This window comes from Neofelis nebulosa, chromosome 10 (assembly GCF_028018385.1).
Source record: "Neofelis nebulosa isolate mNeoNeb1 chromosome 10, mNeoNeb1.pri, whole genome shotgun sequence".
Classification (NCBI taxonomy): domain Eukaryota; kingdom Metazoa; phylum Chordata; class Mammalia; order Carnivora; family Felidae; genus Neofelis; species Neofelis nebulosa.
The window spans coordinates 18,220,915-18,248,905 of NC_080791.1; the positions used below are offsets into that span (position 1 = coordinate 18,220,915).

The window sequence follows — 27,991 nt, forward strand, 5'->3', positions numbered from 1 at the left end:
TTTTTCACGTTCCTAAACTGAAACTCTGTCCCCATGAATCAGGAATCCTCATGCTTCACTCTCCCCAGTCCCTGGCGACCATCATTCTACTTTCTTTCTCTGTGAATTTGGCTACTATAGATCCCTCATATAAGTGTAATCATATGGTATGTGTCCTTTTATATCTGGTTTCTTTCACTTAACATGTCTTCGGAGTTCACCCATGTTGTAGCACGTGTCAGAATTTCTTTTCAAAGCTGAGTAATATTTCATTATCTGTATACACACCACATCTTGCTTATCCATTCATCCATCCACGGATATTGGGGTCATTTCCATCTTTCGGCTATTGTGAATAATGCTGCTATGAACACTGATACACAAATATCTTTTCAAGTCCAAGCTTCCAGTCCTTTTTTTACGTATCCACAAGTAGGATTGCTGGGTCATATGGTAAATTATAAGTTTAATGTTTTGAGGAACTGCCATACTGTTTTCCGCAGCAGCTATACCATTTTACATTCTCACCAGAAAGGCACATATATTCATCTTTCGTTACTAAACAGTGCCTGTTCTCAAGTATGGCATAAATCACTAGCTTTTGCATATAAAATGTGAAGTATTAATATGGATACTAAAATCAGTATTAAATTTGTTGTGACTATAGTTTTTGCAGGAGAATTTAACTTGTGCTAGGTAGCAAATATTTCTGACTGCTCCTGATTCATTGCTGTATCATTTCATCTCTTATTTTTGGAATCTCCATGGAGAGGTAGACATAATTATGCGTTTCAGTAGCTATGAAACATTTTTGTTCACAAGGACTCTGGTCTCAGAGTTTATTAATAAAACTGCTTTTTTTTTTGTTTTGTAAAATACATTTGATAACCACAATCAAAAGTGATTAGAGGGGCGCCTGGGTGGCGCAGTCGGTTAAGCGTCCGACTTCAGCCAGGTCACGATCTCACGGTCCGTGAGTTCGAGCCCCGCGTCGGGCTCTGGGCTGATGGCTCAGAGCCTGGAGCCTGTTTCCGATCCTGTGTCTCCCTCTCTCTCTGCCCCTCCCCCGTTCATGCTCTGTCTCTCTCTGTCCCAAAAATAAATAAAAAATGTTGAAAAAAAAATTAAAAAAAAAAAAAAGTGATTAGAAAACTCATTGATTAGCACATTTATAGATTGCCGATTATGTGTAAAGGTCCAGTCCTTGATAGATACAAAGAAACATTATGATATGGTCCTTACCCTCAAGAGCTATACAATCGAAGGCCATGAGACATAAACACATGAAAATCACATTACTGGGCCAAAGTTAAATAATAATGGCATGTAGGACAAAAATGATACCATGCTAACATGTGACTGATTAATCGCCCGCTGAAAATTTTAGGCAGTAGATACCCTGAGCTCAGCTCAAAGGAAAAGGACCATTATGGCAGGAGGTATCTGTGAAGTTTATTCTGAGCAAGATATTGAAGAATACATAAAATTTAGACCGAGAAGAAGGGGAAAGACCTTCCAGTTGAGGAGGAATGACATTAGAAGTGTCAGACATTTTTATTGCCTGAGTCACTAATTGGCATTAATTGGCATGGTCCTGGGACCAAAAACAGTTAGATCAAATCTATTTAACAAAGTTACAAGTAAGTCCCCCCAGCTGTACATTAATGCTACCATGCTCCCTGGGTGGTGATGGGAGTAGTAATAGCGGTAGAAACTATAGTAAATGGATATTTATTAAGTGCTTTCTAGGTGCCAGGCACTGTGCTAAACACTTATTACCCATATTGTCTCCGTTCTTTAGCAACCGTATGAGCTGGGAGCTGGGGGCTCTCTGTTACTCTTTTTTATGGATGAGGCAATGGAGACTCCGAGAACCGAAGTAACTTGCCCACAGTCACACAGAGCAGTAGAGTCAGTTCTGATTTACCTCCAGGCAGTTTGGTTTTTAGAAACAGCACATGTTACCTACCACTGGGCAAACCACCATAGCACTAAATGTGGAAGAGGCTAGTGATCTGGAAACTTTGCAACTTTTCTGTGTAGCTGCTGTTTAACATCCTGGCAATCCCTGGTTATGTGCTGGAATGGTGTGTAAATTCTGCTATAAGGCTGCTTGCAGAGTGATGTACTAGTAGTTTGTTCCTAGTGAGGCCTTGCTTTAACTTAATAGCTTTTGTAGGTGTTCAGGAAGAGAGATAATGGGGGTAATCTCTTCTGTATTCAGCTGAGTAATGACCTTAAACTTGTGTATTCACAGTTGAAAGATAGCATGCATATGTGATTTTCTTCTGATGAAAACTACTCTGTTCAAGAGACTAATATCCATTGCTTTTTGGTGGGAAGGAGAAGTTAAAAATAATTTTTGCCCCTTTGGTGACGAGACTAGCCCTGCTGCTTAGTTTTGTGGTTCAGTTCCCCTGATGTGGTTACAAGGCATGTTTTGGCTATGATCGTTTTCGATTATTTTAATAAGTTGTGTTTCTATGATTTGTGCATGGTGTCATATACTGTTGACATGAAATATACCTTTTTTTTTTTTTTTTTTTTTTTTTGAGTAAAGATAGCATGACTCAACAGATTAGGGGTACCGAAAGTATGACTTAGCATGCTGGTTGGGCCGTGGAAACTCAAGCAAGTCAGCTCAGTTTCGTGTCCTGTAAACAGAGATAAGTGTCAGTTTGTCTATTTCAGAGGGTGGTTATGGAAATTACTAGCCTTTAAAAGATTGTTAATCTCGGTGTGGGGAGACTTGGCTTTTGGAGAACATTGACTCAAGAGCAAATGTATCTACCTCCTGAATTTTGAGTGAGTGAGACATTAAAGCTTTGAGATTTTCCCAAATGGAATCTTGCCATATGGAAAGGTAGGGTTGGATGCAAATTTGTTTGTGAAGGGGTTGAGATGGGGAATAAGAGTGGAACTCTCCTTGGAAGCCATTGAAGTGAAGGATATAGTGACTGTTGAGCTTTTTTCACTGTTACTGTAATTGCGGAAAGTGATTTTTTTTTTTTTTTGTAAATTTCAGAATGCATGATTTCATAGGATATAGACAACTGGCTTAAGCCAACATTTCTGGACAGTAAGAAACTGCAAATCAAGGAAGAAGTGCTTAGAAATATTTTCACATAAAGAGGTACTTAAGTCTAAATAGCAGTGTTTTCTTTTTATGTATGTGTGTATGTATGTTTGCATTTTATTTTTTTTTAATAGCGGTATGTTCTTAATTTTTTTTAACTACTTTTTCATCAAAATCGTAAAATTCTTGGGCTAGAGCATTTAGATAAGACCTGTCAACTGCTGTGTTTATGTCCAGTAGACCATGCCCAGGAGGGGCAGTCCTATTTGCTACTGTGTGGCTGTAGATGAGAAAACGGACTTTTTGTCCAACATTAAACATGACTCATATACAATATATTTCTTTCATAGACAACATAGACAGCTCTGAAGCTGTACTCACTGGTAACACGGAGTCACAGTTTTAGACATCTTTGGCGTCACGACTATAGTGAAGTAAAGAATTTGGGTTAGATATTTTAAGGTCTGTCATGTTCTTAAGGTGAAGCAAAGTGATGTGGTACGTGAAGGGGAAGCAGTGCCCCACTAACAGCATAACCCAAGGACTGACCAGGAGTCTGAATTCACATTTCATTTGGCAGTGTTGGATTTTTTTTTTTTTAATCTTCTACCAAAAAGTTGATATGCCACGTTATTACACTTGGGTGTAGTTTAGTGTGCAGTTGAGAGACTGAGAAACAGGGTGGTTCTTAGTAGGCTGTGAAACTGTGGCATGGTGTATTATGATAATGGATTTATCAGCCGCGGTCAAGTTTTGCACTTGGAATGCTTAGAGTAAATTTATGAATTGGTGAACTATAATTCTACAGACTCATTCTGAAACTTTAATTAGCTTATTTTCCTTACTTTTCATCCCAAGAAGGCATCCACTAAGGTATAGTACATAATGGTCAGAGGAGGTTAAGTGAGATAAAATTACAGGTATGCATACTTTATGATAAATGAAATTAGATTTGCCATACAGGATGAGACTGTCTAGCTTAATTGTATTGCCTTGGACAATGTCCCTGAAGTGTTTTTACGGGCAAGATAGCTGTCATTCATGACTTCAGTGGCAAAAGATTGTTTAATGGAATACTTTACAAACCTGAAAAATGATTATTATGTAGATATGTATTTATTGGTATAGAAAGTTTTTCATGAGCTATTTAGCAAAAAGGCAGGTTACACAACTACCTAAAAGTAATTTAATTTCATTAAAAAGTTATGTATCTCCATAGCATGGGAAAACGGCCCAGAAAAAATACACACTGTTAGGTGCATCCTCAGGCTTAACCTACTTGCTACATCTGTTGACCACAGCTTCCTGCTCTGGCTGTGGCTCTAATATGATATGATGTGCTTCCGATATCAATAGCTTTTGATAACACCTATTTACATGCTAGCTTACGTAATAAAACAAGAAACTACATCTACATGGAAACTACATGGGATTACAGGTCTCTCACTGATTTTCAACTGGAAATTTTTAAAAATTTGGAATATCTATCACTTACATTTTTAAAAAACAATTATTTAGAAAGAAGCTTATTAATAGACCTTCATCCATTCATTAATTTAATCATTCCTGGAGGGAAAAATATATCCCACAGAGTAATTATGTTTTATTGGGGTACATTTATGCTGAAGATGAGAGAGATTTAGAAAACAAAGTAAAGTCCCAGGTACCTGAAATGTCTGAGAATCTGGCAAGATTTGGGTATAGTGGGGGTTTTTCTAAAAAGGAAGCTTTCTGGTGATGGTGTTAGGAATCCACAAAGCAGAAGTTAAATGGGCTTTAATAAACAAATAAACACTGGTGTCTGCGTGGCTTAGTTAAGCGTCCGACTCTTGATTTCGGCTCAGGTCATAACCTCATGGTTGTAAGATCCAGCCCTGCATCAATCTCTGAGCTGGGCGTGGAGCCTGCTTAAGATTTTCTGTCTGTCTGTCTCTCTCTCTCTCTGTCTGTCTCTCTCCTCCTCTGCTCCTTCTTGCTCTCTCTCTGCCCCTCCCCTGCTCTTTTTAAAAACAAACAAACAAACAAACAAACAAACAATAAAAAATAAACTTGTAAAAATTGAGAAAGCTAGTAATCCTAAGAGGTTCTTTGAAGCTATTCAAGAGCTTTTCCTCTTTAGACTTGTTTTGTTGGTGTGTTGTTAACCTCCTCCACCTGCCTCACCCCCAAATTCAGCCTACACATTTCTCTTTTGTCCTTTTTAAGAAAGACCAAGATCTAAAACTTTTCTTTCTGAACACTTGGTGTTTCTTCATCAACTGTCCTATCTTTTCTGCTTTCATTTGAGCTTCTCAAAGGCATGGTCTATACTCAGTCTTCACTTATTTCCTTCATTCCCTGTGCTATGGTTTCTATGCCCTCCCTGTACTGAAACTGCTTCCCTTAAGGTAACAAACTCCTAATTGCCCAGTCCTTTAAGGATTAAAAAATTCTCATCATTTTTCACCTCTTGTATTCGCAGTGATCTATCAAGTTTTCTTTTATCCATATAAGAGGAGGCTGACCTGAGCAAGGTCAGTCATGAGCTAACCATTGTCCCCCACCTGCAGTCAAGCCTCCTGCCTCACCTGCTCTCCCCACATGTCTTTTCTGTTTTAGCAGTATCACTTCATAGCCATGTTTCATGTCTCTTGTGCCTGTTCACGTTCTGTTTCCTGTGCCTGGAATACTCTTCTCCATCCTGTTAACCTAGTCTTCATTGTCTTTCAAAATGGCTCACGATTTACCTTCAGCCTCCTTGATCATGCTTCCAAAAGTGAATCACTTCTGTTTGAATTCACTATTTCTGTGTGGCTTATTTCACGTTTGTGTTATCTCTGTGAATTTCCTTCTAGATTGTGGATGCTCTGAGGGCAGAGTTTGGATTTTACTCATTCTCACTTTCTTTCAGCGTTTAGTCCAGCATTTGACATAGATCTGGTGTCTGGTTCATCTTTGTTTCTGTTTTCAGGATTTTTTTATTTTTTGTTTTTTGTTCATCTTTGTTGAATGAAACTAAATGAGGCTGTAAGCTTTGTGAGGGCACACATTTCATGAACGAACGAACGGGCAAATAAGCCTAATGGGAACCACTTGATAAAGTGCAAAAAAAGAGCAGAGAAAACTAAGTATATTTGTTGTCCCCAATTTTATTAAACAAGTGATAAAGAGATTCTTATTCTCAGATTGTCTTGTAAGGGAAATAGGCACCTAAGTGCAGAAAGATGAAGGGAACAAAGTGTCATCTGACCAAAGGAAACTAAAAGCGAATTGGTAGAGCCTCTCCCAAAATGTTTAGTTTAAGTTTTGTTTTCAAGTATTTGGTAACAAAATACCAGCAGGTAGCTTTTAGAGTGTGGTTTTGCTGCCCTTCTCCGATGAATAGATAAGTTGGGTTAGCTGTACCTAAGTCAGTCCCATGTCAGATGGCTGAAAATAATTTAAAACTACCTAGGAGTGTTTCCCTCTTCTCCATTAGTTTAATGCTATGAAAAATCTTCCTTGATATTTAGGCTCATCCTAAATTAATGCATATTTTGAATTATTATGATTTATTTTTTAGAACTGTGAATCTGGGGGCACCTGGGTGGCTCAGTCGTTAAGCATCCGATTTCGCCTCAGATCATGATCTCACGGTTCCTGAGTTTGAGCCCCACGTCGGTCTCTGTGCTGACAGCTCAGAGCCTGGAGCCGGCTTCGGATTCTGTGTCTCCCTCTCTCTCTGCCCCTTCCCTGCTCACACTCTGTCTGTCTGTCTGTCTCTCTCTCTCTCTCTCTCAAAAATAAGTAAACATTAAAAACAACAACTGTGAATCTGTTCCCAACCATTTACCCTTGCAGTAAATGCACATTGCAGTAATGTGCATCCTGCACACGAAGCACCTTCCTGCTTCAGGAAGCACCGCTCTTTTTGGTCGTCTCCACAGGGACAGGTGCCTGGGAAGCCCAGAGCTCCCGGAGCATCCCTGGGCTTACGGCTTTGTAAGCTCTGCCTCCTGGAGTCCTTGTGGTTCCAAAGTCACAGTAGTTTTGATACAGCTTGGGTAATTTGTATAAAATATTTAGTTAACTTTTATTAACCCATTTAACTTGGCTAGCAAAGGAAGTGACCCTGCAGGCCTGAGGGTATTCTTCCAACCCCTCTGTACATGTCACGGTGGACTTTTGCTTCACCTTTGTTAAGGCCCTGGGGAGCCTGTGTACTCTGGCTCCGTCTTACCCTCCCCTCGTTTAGCCTCGTTCTGCGGCTCAGGTGGGTTTCATTCTTTCTTTTTCTTTGCCAGTTGCTGTTTTACAAAAGTATTTATTTCCTTTTGGCCACCATTCTATTTCTCTTTTCTTCCTCCTTCCCTGATTCCTTTAAAAATTATTATTAATATTCTATATTTCACATGGAATTCCAAATTCCAGTTTGGAACTTTTTTCACAGGCAGTTGATAACAATGAGGAATTAAAAAGCCATTTGGCAGATTATTAGCTCATTCCCAGATAGATCACTTAAAAATGCTTACGTTTCAAAAAGATAACACAGTATATGAAAGGAAAAGATGATGTATGCATGCAGTGAGCTCAGGTGGTTCAAATGGGTGCAGTGAAAAAGCGAATCTCCTTTCCACCCTTATTCTTCATTTCCTCCCTCTGGATTTTTTTTTTTTTTTTTTTTTTGAAGTTGTGAGTGAGGCTAGTGGTATTGGCATTCACACTTTATGAAGTATGGTACTCCACCATAAAGTATTTTTGTGAAGTACATGTTGATCTTGCGTACCGGTGTAAAGATTTGTCTTGTGTATCTTCCAGTGTTAGTGGTCAGAAGTGTTCTGTTTTCAGTTGTGTTGAGTTTCATACCGACTTTGACCTGACCCTTTGCTGGGAACATAAAGTGTGAATGGTTTGACAGTGATGAGGAGTTTTAGGTGACTGGACATTCTTTTCTTATACTAATCTATTTGGCAAAAATGTACTGAGCACTTTATCCTCCAATTTGCACTTCATCCTGACTTTCTCCAAGCACTTTTACAAGAGCACATTATGGTTCAGATTTGAGGCACAAAGCAGTTGAGATTTTCACAGGCACACTCCACAACTTGGTAATGGAACCAACATCACCCAAGATTCCTGGCTCCCTGGCTTTCAGAACCAATTCAGAATACTTTTACAAATGCATTAGAACTCTGCCAACTACAGAGGTAGTGAGATGTAATTTGACACCTGTTCTTTCCAGAAAGTCATAGATTACCCCCTCCACCCCCCCCCCCCACCAAAACCTTTTAAAAGGCTCCAGTTAAAGATCTTTTTCCATCCTGTATTTCCTCATTTTTCAGACTGTTTGGTTTTCAGTTTTCCTTTCCCACCTACTGTTCCTCCTAAAACTGCCCCAACAGATTTTGAGTAGATTTATGTTACTGATCCATTTTGCAATCTTAATGTTCTAATTCAAAGCCCATGTATTCATGTGTACGCTATCTACGTTCCTGGAAGGCTATTCCAATAGAGTATCCTGGAAAATGACCAATGAAGGCGCCTGGCATTGCTTTTAAGTCTTTAGGAAAAAAAGAATATGAAACAAACCTCTAGACTATTTGGAAGAGTTTTTACAGCATGGGGCCATGAGGAATAACTTGTTAAGTTTCCGTGATTGCTGGCTTACTAGGACTTATTTCAATGTGAGTATGCCTCTAGTGTTGCCATCCCTCAGTTTGCCTGTATTTAAGTTGTGTATTAGATTATTGCCCCTGAATTGGCTTGAGTTTAAGTGGTTCTAAAGCTTCCAGTTTAAAGATGCTGTTTAAACTTGGTGAACATTATTTTGACACACAGTGAGTTGAGCACTCTCCCTACACACTTTTTATTCTTTTTAAAAAAAATGTTTATTTATTTTTGAGAGAGAGAGAGTGTGTGCGAGCAGGGGAGGGGCAGAGAGAAAGACGGAGAGAGAGAATCCCAAGCAGGCTCCATGCTGTCAGCACAGAGCCTGATGTGGGGCTTGAACTCACTAAGTAACTCACTGACAGTGAGATAAGATCAAGACCTGAGCTGAAATTAAGAGTCAGACACCCAACTGAATCATCCTGACGCCCCATTGAACTGCTAAGTATATAGAAGATAACAATGTAACCTCTTTGACTTTTGTTAAACACTTCCAAAAATTCTGTTGGCATTCTGCTTGAGACCAGTCTTTGATAAGAACCGTGGTGTCTGTCCCTAGTGGCATGGCACCTGCCCTGTGTTGTCTGCTGTTGGTGATAAGTTTACACTGTAAAAGAACCTTCCACCTGAAGATTCCTGAAGTCTTTGATGAACACATACACTTCAGTTTTGTGACAACCATCAGCACTGAGATGGAGGACAGCAGCATTTATCACTCCGTGTGGATGGAAAGAACAAACTGCCTTGTACTAACAGGTTCTGTCTTTAAGCTCACGAATGAGGATCCTGACAGAGGGCAGTCCTGAATTTTCAAGATGTCGTGTGATATCCTCATTGTGAAATGTACTTCATAGTCTAGACCTTGATAAATGAAACTTTTGTTCAGTAGGTGGCCATGTGCTTAGTGAGTATCTACTCTGTGTTCTAGGCATTTGTGAGTTGATTTTACAAAGTACAGTAGACTTGGCCCTGGTAGTAATTTAGGGAATGGGCCAAGTTGAAAGACCACTTTTATATTCATGTTTTTTTTCAAATTCTTATTGCAAACCTGAGAGGAACATTTTAGCCCATCTATAGGTGAGATAATTAAAGTAGAGAGAGGTTACATAGCTAGCTTATGTTCTACCCAGCTAGTAAATGATCGAGCCTGAGTTTTCTATGTTCATGTGCTTTCTACCATACTACAACTTCCTGTAATATGTAATTAATAACGTGTGTATATTTTAGAGCTTTACAACAGCCCTATAATCCCAATAATGCATTTGTATATTTTAGAGCTCTATAGCAGCCCTGAAGCCCATTAGTCTAGATGTTCCTATTGTATCTTACAGACAAACACATTTGAGTCCTAGAGAAATAATGTCTTGCCTGATGACACAAAACTATTAAGTGGTAGTACTGAGTGGGGCTTACATCTACTCCCCATCCTGAATTCTCTGCTCCTCCTGCTTGGCACACCGGAGGCTAGTGGTTTTTGGACTCCACAACATTTATTGAGTTCTGTATAGGGCACTGTGCCAGATGCTGGGAATTAATATTGGAGAAATAAAATGACCCTGTGGTGTTCCCCTTTATACTGTAATGGTGGAGTTAGTATAGTCACATGGGAAAATACCTACCACTCAGCATAATTAAACCATATAAGCAAAAGTAAACCAGTGTAACATAGTGAAGTAAATATGTCACTTCCAATGACAAATAGTTTGGAGCATTATCTGGCGCATATCACACAGCCTTCTGAGAAGTTTTTTAATGCCCCTACCTGCTGGTTTCTTTTAGGACCATATACAAGTAGTCATTTCCAGCCTCTTCAGCTTTACTTGCTGCTTCTCTGTAATCTATAATCATATGTTCATCCCTCTTCTATTTTAAGAGGAAAAATCTTGACAGTTGCCCCCAATTCTCTACTCTGTCCTGTTCCTGCCTAATTTATCAGCCCATTTCATCCTCCCCTTCTTGTCAACTGCCCTTCTAATTAAAACTTCTCAAAATGTTGGGGCGCCTGGGTGGCTCAGTCGGTTGAGCGTCCGACTTCGGCTCAGGTCACGAGCTCGCGGTCCGTGAGTTCGAGCCCCGCGTCGGGCTCTGGGCTGACAGCTCAGAGCCTGGAGCCTGCTTCGGATTCCGTGTCTCCCTCTCTCTCTGCCCCTCCCCTGCTCATGCTCTGTCTCTCTCTCTCTGCCAAAAATAAATAAACATTAAAAAAAAATTTTTTTTTAAACTTCTCAAAATGTTGACTGTACGCTCTACTCTGTGGTTGTTCCATTCCTTCATGACTCTGCTCCCTCTGCCTGTCCTTTAAACAGCAGCGTCCCTGAGAGTTCGATTGTCCTGCTGTTCTTCTTAGAAATATTGCCTGTATCCTGATGTAGAAATCTTCATCTCTAGCTCACATTTCTCACCCAACTGCAGACTGTTTCCTTGGATAGCCCACAGATGCCTCAGACTGGAAGTGGATAAAGTGGATTTCATCATTTTCTTCTGCAGAACGAAATCTCTTCATATTTTCTTTTTACTTAATGGTATCATCAGTCACCTGGTCACCTGTGCTAGAAACCTGGGTATCAGTCTTGACTCTATCTTCTTCTCAGCCCCTATAATTCCTGAAAAGCTTGCTTTAACATATATACGTATACATACATATACGTATGTACATACATATACATATATATACATACATATATATGTATGTATATATACATACATACATATATATGTATGTATGTATATATATATATATATATATATATACACACATTTTTTTTTTTTTTAACTTGGAGACTGGACTGAAAAGCTTGCTTTTCTAAATTGACCTTGAATCTGCCCCAGCTTTCTCTTTATACTAACACTGTATTAGGTCAGGCCCCTGTCATCTCTCTCCTGGTTTTGTTTTTTTGTTTGTTTTGTTTTTAACATTTTAAGAACATTGCACTTTATTTTTTATTGAGGTGTAACTAGCACACAGTTATATTAGTTCCAGGTGTGCAGCATATTGATGCAACAATCCTGTACATCACTCAATACTTGCCACAATAAGTGTAGTCAGCATTGTCACCATACAACATTATTATAATATTGTTGAGTGTATTCCCTATCCATGACTTTTTTTTAATAACTGAAAGTTTGTATTTCTTAATCCTTTATATATATATATTTTTTAATGTTTATTTTTGAGAGAGAGAATGTGAGCTGGGGAGGGGCAGAGAGAGAGGGAGACACAGAATCCGAAGCAGGCTCCAGGATCTGAGCTGTCAGCACAGAGCCCCACGCGGGGCTCGAACCCACAAACTGCGAGATCATGACCTGAGCCAAAGTCGGACGCTTAACTGACTGAGCCGTCCAGGCGCATCCCCCTTTTTATCTATTTTGCCCATCTCCCAACCTGTCTCCCCTCTGTCGACCATCAGTTTTTCTTTGTATTTAAAGGGATGTCTTTTTGTTTGTTTGCTTTGTTTTTTAAATTCCATATATAAGTGAAATCATATGGTATTTGTTTTTCTCTCTCTGGCTCATTTCATTTAGCATAATGCCCTCTAGGTTCATCCATGTTGTCCCAGATGGCAAGATCTCGTTCTTTTTTAAGGCTGAGTAATATTCCATTGTATGTATGTATGTCTGTATACATACATACACACATATCACATCTTTATCCATTCATCTCTCTGTGGGCGCTTGGATTGCTTCCATATCTTGGCTATTGTAAGTAATGCTGCAGTGAACATAGGGGTGCATATACCTTTTCAAGTTAGTGTTTTCACTTTCTTTGGATAAATAATCAGTAGTGGAAAAACTGATTATATGGTATCTCTATTTTGAACTTTGGGGGGAACCTCAATACTGTTTTTCACAGTGGTTGCACCAATTTACATTCCCACCGGTAGTGCATGAGGGTTCCCTTTATTCCACATCCTCTTCCAACACTCGTTTCTTGTCTTTTTGATAGCAGCCATTCTGACTGATGTGAGGTGTTACCTCATTATGGTTTTGATTTGCATTTTCCTGATGATTAGTGATGCTTGAGCTTTTCATGGGCCAGTTGGCGATCTGTACATCTTCTTTGGAAAAGTGTCTATTCAGGTCCTCTGCCCATATCTTCATTGGTTTTTTTTTAGTGTTGAGTTGGATAAGTTCTTTATATGTTTTGAATATTAACCCCTTATCAGATACATCATTTATAAATATCTTTTCCTGTTTAGTAGGTTGCCTTTTGTTCTGTTGATGGTTTCCTTTGCTGTGCAAAAGCTTTTTATTTTGATGCAGTCCCAATAATCTATTTTTGCTTTTATTTTCCTTGCCTGAGGTCTCTCCTATATTTTTGTGGTATCCTTCTAGCTCTTCTCCCTGCCTTTGATATGTATTTCCTCTTATTCATCAGCTACTTGATTGCCAAAAAGAGCTTCCTACAAATTTTAATTGTTGTATTCCCGTTCTTAAAACCTGTTAGTTTCTTCTTGTTTTCTACAGATTAAAGTCCACCTTCTTAATGTAGTACATACGATCTCCTCTGAGGTTCCTGATTAGTTACTCCTTATGCTATTTTCTGTTAGGCCGTTGTGCATTCTGATTGCTATACCTTTTTACATGTTATCCCTTCTTCTGAGAGTACTCTTAACTCACCTTCCTTTTTATGATTATTTTAGTAAAAAGCTTAGCATCTGATAGTTGGAACTATAGAGGTCAATTAGTTGCCTACATTTTGATTTATATTCAATATAGCTCATAGGCCAGCCCCTCAAGATAATGGGTTAGCAGGCTGTCAGAAGTTAGCATTTTACTTTGTTTTGTTTGGTTGTTTATTTATTTATTTTAGAGAGAGGGCACGAACATGGGAGGGGGCAGAGGGAGAGAGAAAGAGACTCTCAAGCAGGCTCCATGTTCAGCACGGAGCCCAACTCAGGGCTCAATGCCATGACCCTGGGTTCATGACCAGAGCCAAAATCAAGAGTCAAACACTCAACTGAATGAGCCACCTAGGGGCCCCTAGCATATTTTTAACATTACCTGTTTTAAGCTCTGCGTGAGTACTGAGAGGATGCTAGAGTTACTGTAATTTGGACCCTAAGCTGAGGTTAGACACTGAAGACGCTACTCAAACTCAAAACCAAAAGAAATGACATTCTGTATTAGTTAGGATTAGGTCCATTTGTAAGTAATTGAAAAACTGAACACTGGCTTAAATAAAACAGAAGTTATATCTCTTTCACAGAAATTTCCAGAGGTATGCAATCCAGCACCATTATGGCAGCCCAGTTCCATGAAGTCCTCAGGGACTTTCCTTCCTCAGGGTGTGTTTTTGGGGCCCATAGTGCGAGGTGGTATTTGTTTTCTAGGCAATAGAATTGAGCCAGAGACCAGGAAGGAGGCAAAGGCATTACTCTGGCTATCTGCCATAGACCATTTCTATCCCGTCAACTAGAACCTAGTCCTATACTCATCCCTAAGTCCGATGTATACAGTTAAAAATTCTTTTAGGGTAGAAGAAGAGGAGAATGGATTTTGAGGGATAAATATCAACGGATTCATCTAAACTCTTTAATCTGATGTTGAGTCTATACCTTTCTTTTTAGTCCTTTTTCCTCTAACTTACCACATAAACCCCATGTTCCAGCCCAAAGTCTTTCTATTACCATTGGCTGGAAATGACTGTCTCCTCATCAACATCTTGTGGCACTGTTATTCTGGATTGCAGTTATCATATACTGGACTGCATTGCTGTCATTTGTCTACATATGTAGCCTCCCTATATCGTAAGGTCTCACCACAGTGTATATTCCTGGGAGCGTTGACCGTGTCTCATATGTCTGTACTGCCTGGGCTGGTGCATTCTAAATAATTGGTTTGCGATACAAATTTCTTATATGCTAAATGAGTAACTTGGATGATTTCTTGGTTTCTTGTAGAATTTTAGGAAAGGAAGATGGATCAACCTAGTGGAAGGAGTTTTATGCAAGTATTATGTGAAAAATATAGTCCTGAAAACTTTCCTTACCGTCGTGGTCCTGGGATGGGAGTCCACGTCCCAGCCACGCCTCAGGGCTCTCCTATGAAAGGTAAGATAGACGTGACCTAAAACATTTATTTACTGGAGCTTAGTACTTAGGACATCAAACCAGATATTGCCTTGTTTGTAAGTTATTTCCTTTATTTTGGAATTCGAGTTGCATAGTCTTTCTTTCTTGTTAGGACTTCAGTTTTTTGAAAAACCCAGAAGGATCTCTTTTCCTACAGACTGGCCGGAAGCTGGCTTACTTGCGCTCATAAGGCGCGAACAATATCTGAGTGGTGATGTTTCAAATATGTGTTCTGACGAGGAACTTCAGAGGATGTGAGATAGTCCAAGACTGGCCTGTGCCCTCAGTGACCTTACAACCTAATTGGATTACAAGATACTCACATTTACAAGCATCTAACACAGTTATGTGCAGTTCACGTTGAGCCAAGTGATTGGCACAGTGATTGGGAAAGAAATTTAGGAGAGAGTTAATAAATATGATCAGGAAAGGGTTCAAAGCTATGAGACTTGAACGGACTCTTTAAGAATGTAGAATTCGGTTAGGGAGGAGATAAAGACATAGATCTAGGAGAGGGGGTATGGTGTGAGCAGAGATCTACAGCATTTAGAAATGTGCAAGATGTGTCTCTCGCTTACATGTTAGGCTCATGCGTATTGAACAGCTCTTGGATGTAGTTCTTGGTGAGTGTGGGAGATCAATATTGACAGTGTTTTAGTTCCTGTGTTCCTCAATACAACTGTCTTATCACTCCATATAAATTGGAATGGCAGAAAGAGGTGGCTTTCTTACTTAGTCATTTTTTTTCAAGCTTCATTTCCATGCTGAAAAATTTGATACTGGAAAGTGCTGAGTTGAAAAATTATATGATTTGAGGCCTCCATGAATCAAATATTTCCTTTGTGAGTCCTTATTTCATACCAGATAGGGAAAGAGTGGCTGAATTCTCATGTCTGTCCTTTTTCCTAGGGCAAGAAGCATGGTTTTATTGACACGTATTTTTGAACCGGGCAGTAGTTGGACCAAATTCATTAAATAGTTTAAGACCCTGCAATACTTTCTCCCATTACAATGATGTATTTTTAAATGTCTAATTTTCATAAAGGACACATTCTACATGGATATGAAACAGAAATGATTGACAGAGAAGTATGAGAGAAAGAGACGTAGATTTTTAATGAATCCACTTAAGTGAGGAGGATTTCCTCAATGATAGGAATTTGAAAATAGGAGTGATTTCACAGTAGACTAACTAATGGTTTGAAATAATTTTCGAGGGCAGCAATTGGTGGAAATACACATCAGACAGAGAGAAAAGAGCTATCCAGAATGATACTTTTGAACTAAATTTTAAAAAAGAAAGAAGAATTGAGGCCAGTTAGAAGGCAGTGGTAGTCCAGATGAATCACAGTTTCTAGTGTTCAGATGATAAGATCATAGCAAGGATGATAGCCGTGTTGTTTGTGGTTGAGATCAGCAATCCTGCCATGGGGGGAAGCCTGCAAGACTCTTTGGGTTGTACTAGTCCAGTACTTTTATTCTCCTCCTGGTCCATATTTGACTGTTTCCCATTAAATTCAGTACCCTTTGATCCCATCATACTCCGTATTTTCCAGGTCCTCGTGTAATTTTGTGCTGTTTGGTTTTGATTCCTGGGGGCTGAATGTATGTAGACAAGAATCAGGCTGATTTAGAACGTGTTGTGTTCCCCACCACCCCCCCCCCCACCCCGGCCCCGATTCAGATCGCCTCAACCTCCCAAGTGTACTGGTGTTGAACAGCTGTGGAATAACATGTGCAGGAGATGAAAAAGAAATTGCTGCCTTCTGTGCTCATGTGTCGGAACTAGATCTTTCTGACAACAAACTCGAAGACTGGCATGAGGTAAAGTTTTTATATTGCTGCATTTTGGTGAATTCTACTGAATTCTGGTTCTCACTGGAGATTCTTGTCTCTGTGTCTCAAGATAAATAACTGACTACTTCAGCTGTTCTGTTGGTTTTTTTCTTTTCAATTAACATTGTTACTGCTAATTTTTCATTAATGTGAAAAGCACCAGGGAACTTTCTTCCAGGCATCTAGAGGTTAATAAGGCTGCAGAGGTGTAGACTGCCAACAATGCATTGGCGTTTCTACTGTTTCACTAGTTTACACATCCTGTGTTCATTGTACCACTCGTTCACCATTTATTACTATAAATTCACATAAAAATTGCTTGAGCTCAAAACTAAGATTGTAAAAATATTAATTTTTACTACTGAAATTTACTCCAAATTTTAAGAACTTTTCTAAAACGAATATTTTAAAACTTTTCCTTATTCTATTAAGTCTCATAGGTGATTGGACACACCCGATGTCTTTTGACCTCAGAGTAAGTCAAACCAACTACACAAATAAAAGTATTAACAACATAACATTGCCTACCTGATGATAAAATTAACTCGTGGAAGCTACTGTTAAGAATTAGGGAAGAAGGGGTGCCTGGGTGGCTCAGTTGAGCATCTGACTCTTGATTTCGGCTCAGGTCATGGTCCCAGGGTGATGGGATTGAGCCCTACGTCAGGCTTAGTGCTGAGCGTGGAGTCTGCTTAAGGTTCCCTCTCTGTCTCTGTCTCTCTCTCTCTCCCTCTCTCTCCCTCTCCAACAAAAAAGTAAAAAAGAATTAGGGAAAAATAGTTCTTCCTACTTCATTCATTCTCCTGCCTTAATTTAGGATCTTCTTTCTTGCTTAAACTGTGGAGAAAGTTTCCTGATGGATTTTCCGGCTTCCCGTAAGCTGTCTTCTATAGTGCAACCAGACTCCTTTTAATAAATGGAATAAGATTATGACACTCTCCTGCTTAAAGTCCTTTAGTTGCTAAGATCTGAACTCTCTAAATGTAGCCTTCCACCATATGGCCCTTGGCTACTTTTAGAGCTTTATCTCCATCTTTAGCCATATGCTTTTTCTTGCAGCTCATGATAAACTCTTGACATGAAAAGCTTCCTTGCTTTTATTCATTCTCAGTCCACTGCTGTTTTTCCTTGTCTCCCTGGCGTCTTCCTTCCCATGTATCTTGGCCCAAGTCACTATTCCTCTATGAAACTTTCCCCGGCTCTCATTCAGGCAGGAGTAGATTATCCCAGCACCTGTATCATGCTGCTATGTTGCATGTGATTATTTATCACGATGTAGTACAGTCACTTGTATACTTGATAGTTTTCCTGCTGGACCCTGAGCTTATTAAAAGTCGAGATTTTTGTCTCTATTATCATCAGCACCCAGAGTGTCATACTAGGTATTCAAGTGTTCGTTGAATGCATTAATGAACAAATGATTGTATCTTAAGGATTGATCAAGACCTCTTGCTCCAACTTTTCCTGCGATCTTAAGAAGCTCACTTAATCCTCTGGTGTTTTGCTTTGCTCATCTCTAAGACGGGGCTGCCGATAAAACTGATCATTGAGGTGCTTTGTGGGTATTAAATGCCATACAGATTCCAAGACAGCTTTTTTGTTTAAGAAAAACCTGTCGGTGACCTAGTTGTCTTCAGCTTTTCTTATTATTTGTCTGTTTCATTGTCTTGTTTACTCTGATAACTGTGCTTCTGGTTACATTTCCTATTTTTATTAAGATGTTTACCAAATTCTTTGAGATGCATGTCCTTTGATTTTTAAGTGACTTGTTAATATATATGCAGATTTGTGTTCCAAGAAATAATCTCTATTTGTACATGGATTTATTTACTAATTCATTTATCTAAACAACTAGTATAGTTCACTGTTCAACAAATTACAGTCTTTGTCTTCTTGGTCCTTTGAGATGCTTAGTTGACATGCATGCTGTGTCCATGCTGCACAGAGGCAACAAGAACTGCCTGGTTCACCCCTCCCCATCTCCCGGATTCCCACAGTGGTCTGCTGCTGAACCTCCAGGGAGAGTTTTTAACCTGCACGGGTGACAAGTCAGACCACATTTTCCTCTGAATCATTTCACATCCTATGTTCGCAGGCTGATTCCCTTAAATGTGTTTCTTTGGGAGTGTAAAATTTCACAAAGGTTTTGTGCTTTGACCACGTACATGAGCTAAGCTTTTGCCAAGTGGTGAGAACAGTTTAACAGTGATCGAGCTGGTGCCTTGGAAGAACAATCTATGTCAGTGTGGATCAGAACACAGAGTTTACACTAGGCAGTTCAGCCTTTTCTCTGCTTAGAGAAAGGTCTACACTAAATATTTTCCATCCATTAACATGTATGGCCAGAGGGTCATATGTTCATTTGTGCTCTGTATGTATATTCTTACGTGTCCTCTATAAGTCTATATCCAGGCAGTTTTCAAATAAGTCTTTGTTGCTGCTACTGTTCGGGTTTCCGTTTTCCAATTTATTTTTGTTTTCATCATTCCTTTATATTTTGTCCTTTGCTTTAACTGTAGTTGATGGCAATCTTCTAGAATATCTATCAGAGAGCACAGAGATGGGAGAAACACTGACAGCAGAAGAATATTGATTTTTAGGATAGATTAAACTCTGCCAGGCTACAAATGCCTCATAGGTCACAGTTTTAAGACATTACATTTCGACCTCCTTACAACCTGTGTACCTGATCACCAAAACGATAAATTCATCCCTGGCCATTAAGTCAGTTTATTTTGGCCAGTTTTTGATATAGCAATGTGGGACCAAATAAGATAGTTTGTTCTTTTCGTGTTTTGAATGGTGACTAATGTTATAAGTAACTTCTTTTGTAGTTTAAACTACTGGCTACTGTATGTATATTCAGGGACAAAGATAAATATGAGTGAGAAGTGTAATACTGTGAGGGGAGGCAAAGATTTGTCTCCATCCTTTGAAAATTGGGCATCTGTGTGTGAAAAAAGATGCATTTTTTAGCTTTTGACTTGAATTTCCCAAGGCATCTCCTTTTTCCTCCCTTTCTTGTCAAAACCATTTTATAGGAGAAATTAACCCAAGTAGTTGAGAGGAGGGAGGAATTAGCCCCTCAGGTGAGGCAGAGAATAGCTTGGGTATAAGTTACAGATTGTTATCTTACAACCCTTTCCCCATTTTTCTCAAAACTTTAGTTTCTTCATTTTTACAAGCAGAGTAGAGGCTCCTCTATTAAATCATAGAACTGTAGAGACCTAGAAGGTCGTGTAAGTTCACTCCATGTTTCGGCACATGAACAACGCAGGTTTGAACTGTGTGGGTCCACTTACATGCAGGCTTCTTGCAGGACAGTACTGTAAATATATTTTCTCTTCCTTACGGTTTTCTTAATAACATTTTCTCTAGGTGGGTGGAGGATGGGCTAAATGAATGATGGGTACTAAGGAGGGCACTTGTGATGAGCACTGGCTGGCGTCTGAAAGTGACGAATCACTAAATTCTTCTCCCGAAACTAATATTACACTGTATGTTAACTAACTAGGATTTAAATAAAAACTTGAAACATATAGAAAAAAGAAAAAGAGAAGAAAAAAAGGTCAGGTGTAAAAGAGAGGATCTCTTTTGTAAAAATTCTTAAAATATCTACAGATGTAAGTGTATATGTTGGAATATGCATGCATTTTTTTTTTTCTGGGAAGAATCGCAAGAATTTGTTCTGTTCAAATTTCATAACTGTGAACATTTTGTTACTGTTCTGTTTTGACTTCATTAAGGATTACCGGGCTGTTGAATTGGGCCTTTTTTAGTTTTCTTTATATTTCTCTATATGAAAACAAAACACATATTACTAAAACAACAAAATGAAACAAAAACATATTTTCTCTAGCTCACTTTATTGTAAGAATACAGTCCGTAATACATACAACATACAGATAAGTTAATTGACTGTTTACATTATCATTAAGGCCTCCTGTCAACAGTAGGCTATCAATAAAGTTTCAGGGGAGTCAAAACTTGTAGGCAGATTTTCAACTTTGTGGGATGTTGGTGCCCCTAACCTCTGCGTTGTTCAAGGGTCAGCTGTATCACTCTAACTAAAGGAGTCCTTTTTTTTTTTTTTTTAGAGTTTAAAAAAGGTAAGTCAGTATACTGCCCTAGAAACTCACTGAATGTTTGTTTGTAGGACATTTTTATTTATTTTATTTTTTTATTTTTTTTTTCAACGTTTTTTTTTTATTTATTTTTGGGACAGAGAGAGACAGAGCATGAATGGGGAAGGGGCAGAGAGAGAGGGAGACACACAGAATTGGAAACAGGCTCCAGGCTCCGAGCCATCAGCCCAGAGCCTGACGCGGGGCTCGAACTCACAGACCACGAGATCGTGACCTGAAGTCGGACGCTTAACCGACTGCGCCACCCAGGCACCCCTGTAGGACATTTTTAGAAGTACATTTGCCTGTGTAATTAATATATTTTCAAAAATCTTGTCATTAGTGTAAGGTTACCCCCAAATCCTTTTTAGCCTTAACCTTTTAAAGAATATTTTTATTTGTAACATATATTATTTTTTCCTTCTTGAATTATTAGACTATAGTCCAATTTTATCTTTCTAGGATATTCCATACGATATAACATACAGCCAGGGTTGACAGATTGGTTCATACTATACTTACTATGTTAGGAATAGTTACATTTATTGAATGATGTTGTGCCATTAATTTATTCAGCAAACATTAAGTGCCCACTGTGCAGTAGTGAACTATCCCCTGCTTTCATGGAATTTACATCCTATTGGGGAATAGGTAAGGAAGTAAGTTTCTACACTGGGTTCAGTGCTTTACACTGGATCTCATTTATTCCCACCAACAGTCCTGTGAAACAGGTGGGTCCTATTGTCTCTAAGTTACAAATGAGGAAGTGGAGAGTTGGGGAGGGAAAGTAACTTGTCAGACCACACAGCTAGGAAGTGTTGGAACCTGGTTTGAACCTAGCTTTTTTTGAGTCTGAAAACAGTCCTATTTCTCATAACGTTTAATCACCACATTTCCTATTTGATGCTTACTACATTTACTGGGCTTTGAACATTTACTTCATACTTGTTTAAGCTCGTTCTTTTTTTCTGGTTGTATTTATAATCTAGTTGTGGTATGTTGGAAGAACCATGGCTCTGATTTTTAAATCCTAGATTGGGTTCTTGTGATGCTGAGACCTTAGTCAAATTATTTAACATTCCTGAGCCTGACTTTCTTCATTTGTTAAAATGAAAATAGTTTATCTTGCAAGTTGTTTTGAGAATTGAGTGAAATAAGCTTTATGAAAAGAGACTAGTACCATGTAGAGCTAAATAGTTAAGGTGAGTAATGCTGATTTCCTTTTTTAAGAAAACTCTTCTTTCCTACCAAGTTTCTAGCTAAATCAGTAAATTGATGATCATGTTTTCTGTTTTGTTATGGATGCTTTTTGTTTTTGAGTGTATATAAAGTTTGGTCATCTTCTTTTATCTTATTCTTTTGAGAGAGAGCCAAGTGGGGGAGGGGCAGAGAGAGAGGGACAGAGGAGCTGAAGTGGGCTCCGCCCTGAACAGCAGACAGCCCCATGTGGGGCTTGAACTCACAAACCGAGAGATCGTGAAACCACAGGACCATGACCTGAGCTGAAGTCAGACACTCAACCGACTGAGCCACCCAGGTGCCCCCAATTTGGTCATCTTTGAGCCAAATCGAAACTGTTTCTTTTTAAAAAAAAATTTTTTTAATGTTTTATTTATTTTTGAGACATAGAGCATGAGTGGAGGAGGGGCAGAGAGAGAGTGAGGCACAGAGCCTGACTCAGGGCTTGATCTCATGAACCACAAGATCATGACCTCAGCGGAAGTCAGACGCCCAACTGACTGAGCTGCCCAGGCACCCCAAGTTGAAACTGTTTCTTTTAAAAAAAATTTTTTTTTAATGTTTTATTTATTTTTGAGACATAGAGCATGAGTGGAGGAGGGGCAGAGAGAGAGCGAGACACAGAATCCAAAGCCGGCTCCAGGCTCTGAGCTGTTAGCACAGAGCCTGGCTCGGGGCTTGATCTAACGAACCACAAGATCATGACCTCAGCGGAAGTCAGACGCCCAACTGACTGAGCTGCCCAGGCACCCCAAGTTGAAACTGTTTCTAAGTGACTGTGGTTATGTCAGTTTTGAACACCTGAGCTGTTACCGTGTGTTCTTCAGTAAATCTTTAATTAGCCTTAATATTGTACTGAGGACAAAAGGAAGGAGAAATTCAAAGAGAATTACATGACCCAGTCTCAGGTCTCTAGAAACTTGCAGCCTAAAACGTCATCAAAATTATCTTTTCTCCATTTATCAAAGAGAATATCATACAGAACAGAATCAGAAACCTTGCCAAAGGCAACATGTAAAGTCTTTCTTTTGTACCATTAATTTTCAATTATGTCACTCTTTCATAGAAAGATTAAATTCTTTGCCAAGATTTGTTGAAATTACTTACGCCCCTCTGTAGGTATCGTCACTAACAGGACTCCCTAATGTGAATGGCCTTTTGCCTGGAGCCCCACTCACTTAAGCTTTATGAGCATGACTGCGATTTAAAAACTCTGATTGCTGCCTGATACGCATTTCTTTTTTTCTCCCCAGGTCAGTAAAATTGTGTCAAATGTTCCCCAGTTGGAGTTTCTAAACCTGAGTTCCAACCCTCTGAATTTGTCGGTTTTAGAAAGAACATGTGCTGGGTCCTTCTCTGGGGTTCGCAAACTTGTCCTCAACAACAGCAAAGCTTCTTGGGAGACGGTCCACACGATACTGCAGGAGTTACCCGAGTAAGCTCAGAGAGCATGATGGAGAGGGGGCTGTGTTGCCATCTTTCTTAGTACACAGAATCACTGCTGATCTCCCATCTCAGAAACACTAGAACAGCAGATTGGATGGAGAACGAAGTCAGAAAAATGAAGTACTTAGAAGGAGGGTAATTTAGTAGCATTTTCTTTGGAATACTTGTTTAGTGTTGAGTAGCACCGAGACATAAGATATGTCATCCTTTGGCGAGAAAATATCCCTGAGAAGCTCTTATCATTTCTAGATCAACCCACACTTTCTCCATTTTAATCTTCTGATTACCTGATTTCAGAATTTTGCGTCAGCGCTTTTCTTTGGGACGAAAAAAAAAAAAATACGATCTATAAAATATATTAACACTCAGATGATTAAGTGCCTCGCTGGCCCGATGGGAAAATGGAACTCTTTTCGATAATTTAAACAAGAAATTATGCTTTTGTTTGTCAGTTTAGAAATGCTTTCTTACATTTGTTTGTATGTAGCTTTGAATAAACACACGAGTATTCAAAGGAAGCAGCTTAAAGAAATATGTGAAACTGTAGTTTCTTTGTCTAAATATGGAACTTATCAAAGCCTTTTGAATCTGGTCTCACCCCATTTATTCCATCTGAGTTTCTCACCATCCCTCTAATGAGACTGGTTGCCACTCACTTCACACAACCCCTGGCATGGCAGAGAATGAGCTTGGAGAGCCTGCTTCCCCCTACTGGCCATATGACCGTTGAGAAGCGAATGAACTCCGTTTCCTTGTCTGTAAAATGGGCGTAACTGTATCTACCTGGCAGAAATAAAACACTTGGAACAGGGCCTGGCTCAGGGTAGGAACTTAGTAAATGGTAGTTAATATTTCTGTTTCCACACATTGCGTTCACATTGTTTCTGGGATTTTCCTCTTATCTCCTCTCAACTTTTGCAAGTCTGCCCTTCCTTCAAGGCCATGCAGTCTTCCCTGACTATTCTAACTACAATTTCAATTCCACTCCTATGTGAACTGCTATCTTAGAGTGAGTACTGCCTTATTTAGCATTTCGTTATTTAAGCACAAAATTAATTTAGTGGGTTATCATCCTGGGTTATATCGTTCTCTGCTGTTTTATGTGTTTTGGGTTCTGTGTCTCCAGCTATATTTTAAGCTTTAGAAAGACATCTTTATGTCTTCCCCGCAATACCTACCAGAGCCTCACACACAGTAGGCACTTATTTATTTATCGAATAAACGAAAGTAGGCGCAAAGTAGAAACATATCTGCTTTCAACAATGAAATATTTCCTTTTTTCTCTGCAGTTTGGAGGAGCTCTTCCTGTGCCTTAACGACTATGAAACAGTGTCTTGTCCTTCTATTTGCTGTCATTCTCTTAAGCTACTACATATAACAGACAATAACCTCCAAGACTGGACTGAAATACGAAAGTTAGGAGTTATGTTTCCTTCACTGGATACTCTCGTCCTGGCGAACAATCATTTGAATGCTATTGAGGAGCCTGATGATTCACTGGCCCGGTTGTTTCCTAATCTACGATCCATCAGCCTCCACAAATCAGGTGAGGTACATGCAAATTGATCTGAGCTTACACATGAGATCAATGATCGTGTATTTCTTTCAGTCACGGCTCTGCCTCCTTGTAGGATGCGTTTTCGAGAGTGACATGCAGGTGCCAGTTGATTAGCTAAATTTAGGGCGTCCGTGTTCGTAAATGATAAATACCAAGTGGCATAGCATCTTATTAGCTGTTTGTGTTTTATATGCTGAAGAGGTCATACCATGAAAGGAGTGAGACAGATTGACGAGTTGGACAATAAAAGGCAGGGTCAGAGTACAAGGAACGACAGACTAGCCCATGTTGCCTGGATTCAGGTTAAGGAATTTCAACCTACCATACCCTGTGTTTACTTTTCTCTTCTAGTATGGTATGGTAGTTACATAGCATTAGATAGGATTGATAGCCAGTTTGCTGCCATTTGATTCTGTGTCTCCCAGAAATGAGTATTTTTAACCTGTTTTTTTTTTTAACTAATAAATTTTATGTTTTAGAGCAGTTTTAAATTCATAGCAGAATTGAGCAGAAGTACTGAGTTCCCACATACTCTGCACCCCCACCGCCACGCACAACCTCCCCACTCTCAACATTCCAGCACCAAAGTGATACATCTGTTAATCGAGCCTACATTTTCACATCATCACCCAAAGTCCGTATCTCACATGAGGGCTCACTCTTGGTGTTCTGTGCTTGGGACAAACGTGGAATGACATGTATCTGTCACTATAGTATCATACATAAAAGTTTCACTGCCCTAACAATCCACTGGGTTCTGCCTGTTCGTCTCTCCATACGCCCAGTCCCTGGCAAACAGCAGAGACCTTTTTACTGTCTCCGTAGTTTTGCCTTTTCCAGAATGTCATTTAGTTGGACTCATACAGTATGTGGCCTTTTCAGATAAGCTTCTTTCACTTCATAATACGCTTTAAGTGTCCTCTATATCTTCTCATGGCTTGATAGCTCATTTCTTTTCAGCGCTGAGTAACTTTCCATTGTGTGGCTCTGCCACAGTTTGTTTATCCATTCACAAGCTGAAGGACATCTTGGTTGCCTCGAAGTTTTGGCACTTATTAATAAAGCCGCTGTAAACCTCTGTGTGCGGGGTTTTGTGTGGACAGTAAGTTTTCATTTCATCTGGGTAAATGCCAAGGCGCGCGGTTGCTGGATCATACAGTGAGAATATGTGTAGTTTTATGAGACACTGCCTGCTGCCTTCCAAAGTGGCCGCCCCACTTGGCGTGCCACTGGCCACGAATGAGACTTGCTGTCGCTCCTCATCTTTGTCAGCATTATGTGCTGTGGATGTGTTGGATTTCGGCCATTCTAGGTGTGTGTGGTGGAATCTTGTTTTAATTTGCAATTCTGTAATGACCTATGATGTCGAGCATCTTTTCCTATGCTTATTTGCCATCTTGGGGAGGTGTCTGTCTGGGTCATTTGCTCATTTTTTAGTTCAGGTTGTTTATTTCCTTACTGTTGAGTTTTAAGAGTTCTTTGTGTATTTTGGACAACAATCCTTTATCAGATGTGTTTTTAACCAATCTCTTCTTCCAGTCGGTGACTTTTCTTCTCATTCTCTTGACATTGTCTTTCGGCCCATTTCTTAAAACCTATGTAGCTAAAAACAACTCTAATCTACAATTGAAAAAACACACAGCTTAATTTGCCATGGAAGTCATGCCATGGAAGTGGGAATGAGGTTTTAAAAACCAGTGTTTTGCATAAGGAAGCTGCTTATGACACAACTGAAGGGAAGAGAACAGTGGTGGCTTGAGACAGTATACACCAGAGCCCTCATATATCACTCCTCTGCTTACCCTTGCTTCAGGTTGATGGAGAGAGGAAGGGGCTATGTTGTTCTCTGAAATAGACTGAGCCTGTTATAAAATTGACCACGTTCATTATTACAGGCATATTTTTCCTGGAAGTGCCAACTATTGACTTGGATGATATATTTGCTCACGGGCCATAGGAAGACTTTTCTTTTAGCACTAAGTAATCTTAATTTATTGCATGTTCTCATGACCCAATGGTTCAGGTTGTCTGTTTTTGCTTTTGTTTGTTTGTTTTGCTTTTAAAATCTGTTTTCCCTGTCCCCAAAATGAGGGCAGTATGTAAGAAAGATATTATTTATTTTCTGGCTCTATTGAACTTGCCCCATTTTAGAATTTGTTAGGTAAAAATGTGAGTTTGACAGTATTAACTCTGATCAGTAGTTATGTTCTGTGAGTCTGTATCTGGTGAAAAAGTTGACCACGTCCCCCTTTTAATGTAATCATGGCATACATCGTGCTTAGAGAAACCAGCGGTGACCCTCTTTACAAGGCCATTTGGGTGGACAATCAGTACCTTAGTAGGATGTTGGAGAATGAAGCTCTCTTCTCCTTGACCACTGGGATCATAGGGAGAGGAGCGGCTCTAGGGAAGTTTTTATGGTGTTTGACTGTATTCTGTTCTGTCGTTGCATGTAAGAAGATTTTCAGGATCTCTAACATAGTTTATGATCATTTCTAACATTTCAGAAATTAATTGAAGCAGTTTTTTCTATGTTAATCTTCTTTTTTGTGTGCTTTTCTGGATTTACTTAAATGATATATTTCTCAAATCAGGTTTGCAGTCCTGGGAAGACATTGACAAACTAAATTCATTCCCCAAACTTGAAGAAGTGAGATTATTAGGAATTCCTCTTCTGCAGCCCTATACCACCGAGGAGCGGAGGAAATTGGTAATAGCCAGGTCTGTTGTCTGATGACTCTCCTTGCTTCTCTCGGGCCTTGTTTCATTAAAGGGATGGTGCACTAATGAGGGGGAGTGCACCATACGTTTCCCCGTCTCTTGAACAGACAGCACTTGAAGGGGCTGCGTCTGTAGCTCCAAATCCCAGAAGAAAGAGAACACGGTGTGACGAGAAAAATGTGAAAAGTAATTGGCCTGCCAAGAGCACTGAAACGTTCCCTCACAAATCTATTCTATTTTTACACTTTTTAATACTTAACAATATTTGAAGCCCTGTTTTGGATTATGGAGAAAAAGTAGGTATAATAGGGAATGA

General features: G+C 39.4%; 1 protein-coding gene and 1 pseudogene across 4 annotated transcripts in view; both read left to right on the forward strand.

Annotated features, from left to right (window-relative positions):
* The window catches only part of LOC131486949 (TAR DNA-binding protein 43-like), a 172,203-nt pseudogene that overhangs the window by 25,724 nt on the left and 118,488 nt on the right, over positions 1–27,991 (forward strand).
* The window catches only part of TBCEL (tubulin folding cofactor E like), a 77,522-nt gene that overhangs the window by 13,304 nt on the left and 36,227 nt on the right, over positions 1–27,991 (forward strand). Inside the window, exons 1-7 of one of the 4 annotated variants that reach the window (XM_058687074.1) lie at positions 2,701–2,842; positions 3,005–3,112; positions 14,581–14,730; positions 16,436–16,575; positions 23,204–23,385; positions 24,686–24,942; positions 27,549–27,675. In XM_058687074.1, coding sequence (XP_058543057.1) covers positions 14,598–14,730; positions 16,436–16,575; positions 23,204–23,385; positions 24,686–24,942; positions 27,549–27,675 — 839 coding nt within the window. In that variant the 5' untranslated portion in view covers positions 2,701–2,842; positions 3,005–3,112; positions 14,581–14,597. Of the gene's footprint in view, positions 1–2,700; positions 2,843–3,004; positions 3,113–14,580; positions 14,731–16,435; positions 16,576–23,203; positions 23,386–24,685; positions 24,943–27,548; positions 27,676–27,991 lie in introns of those variants that run through there. The other 3 variants (XM_058687077.1, XM_058687075.1, XM_058687076.1) reach the window with 3 other exon arrangements.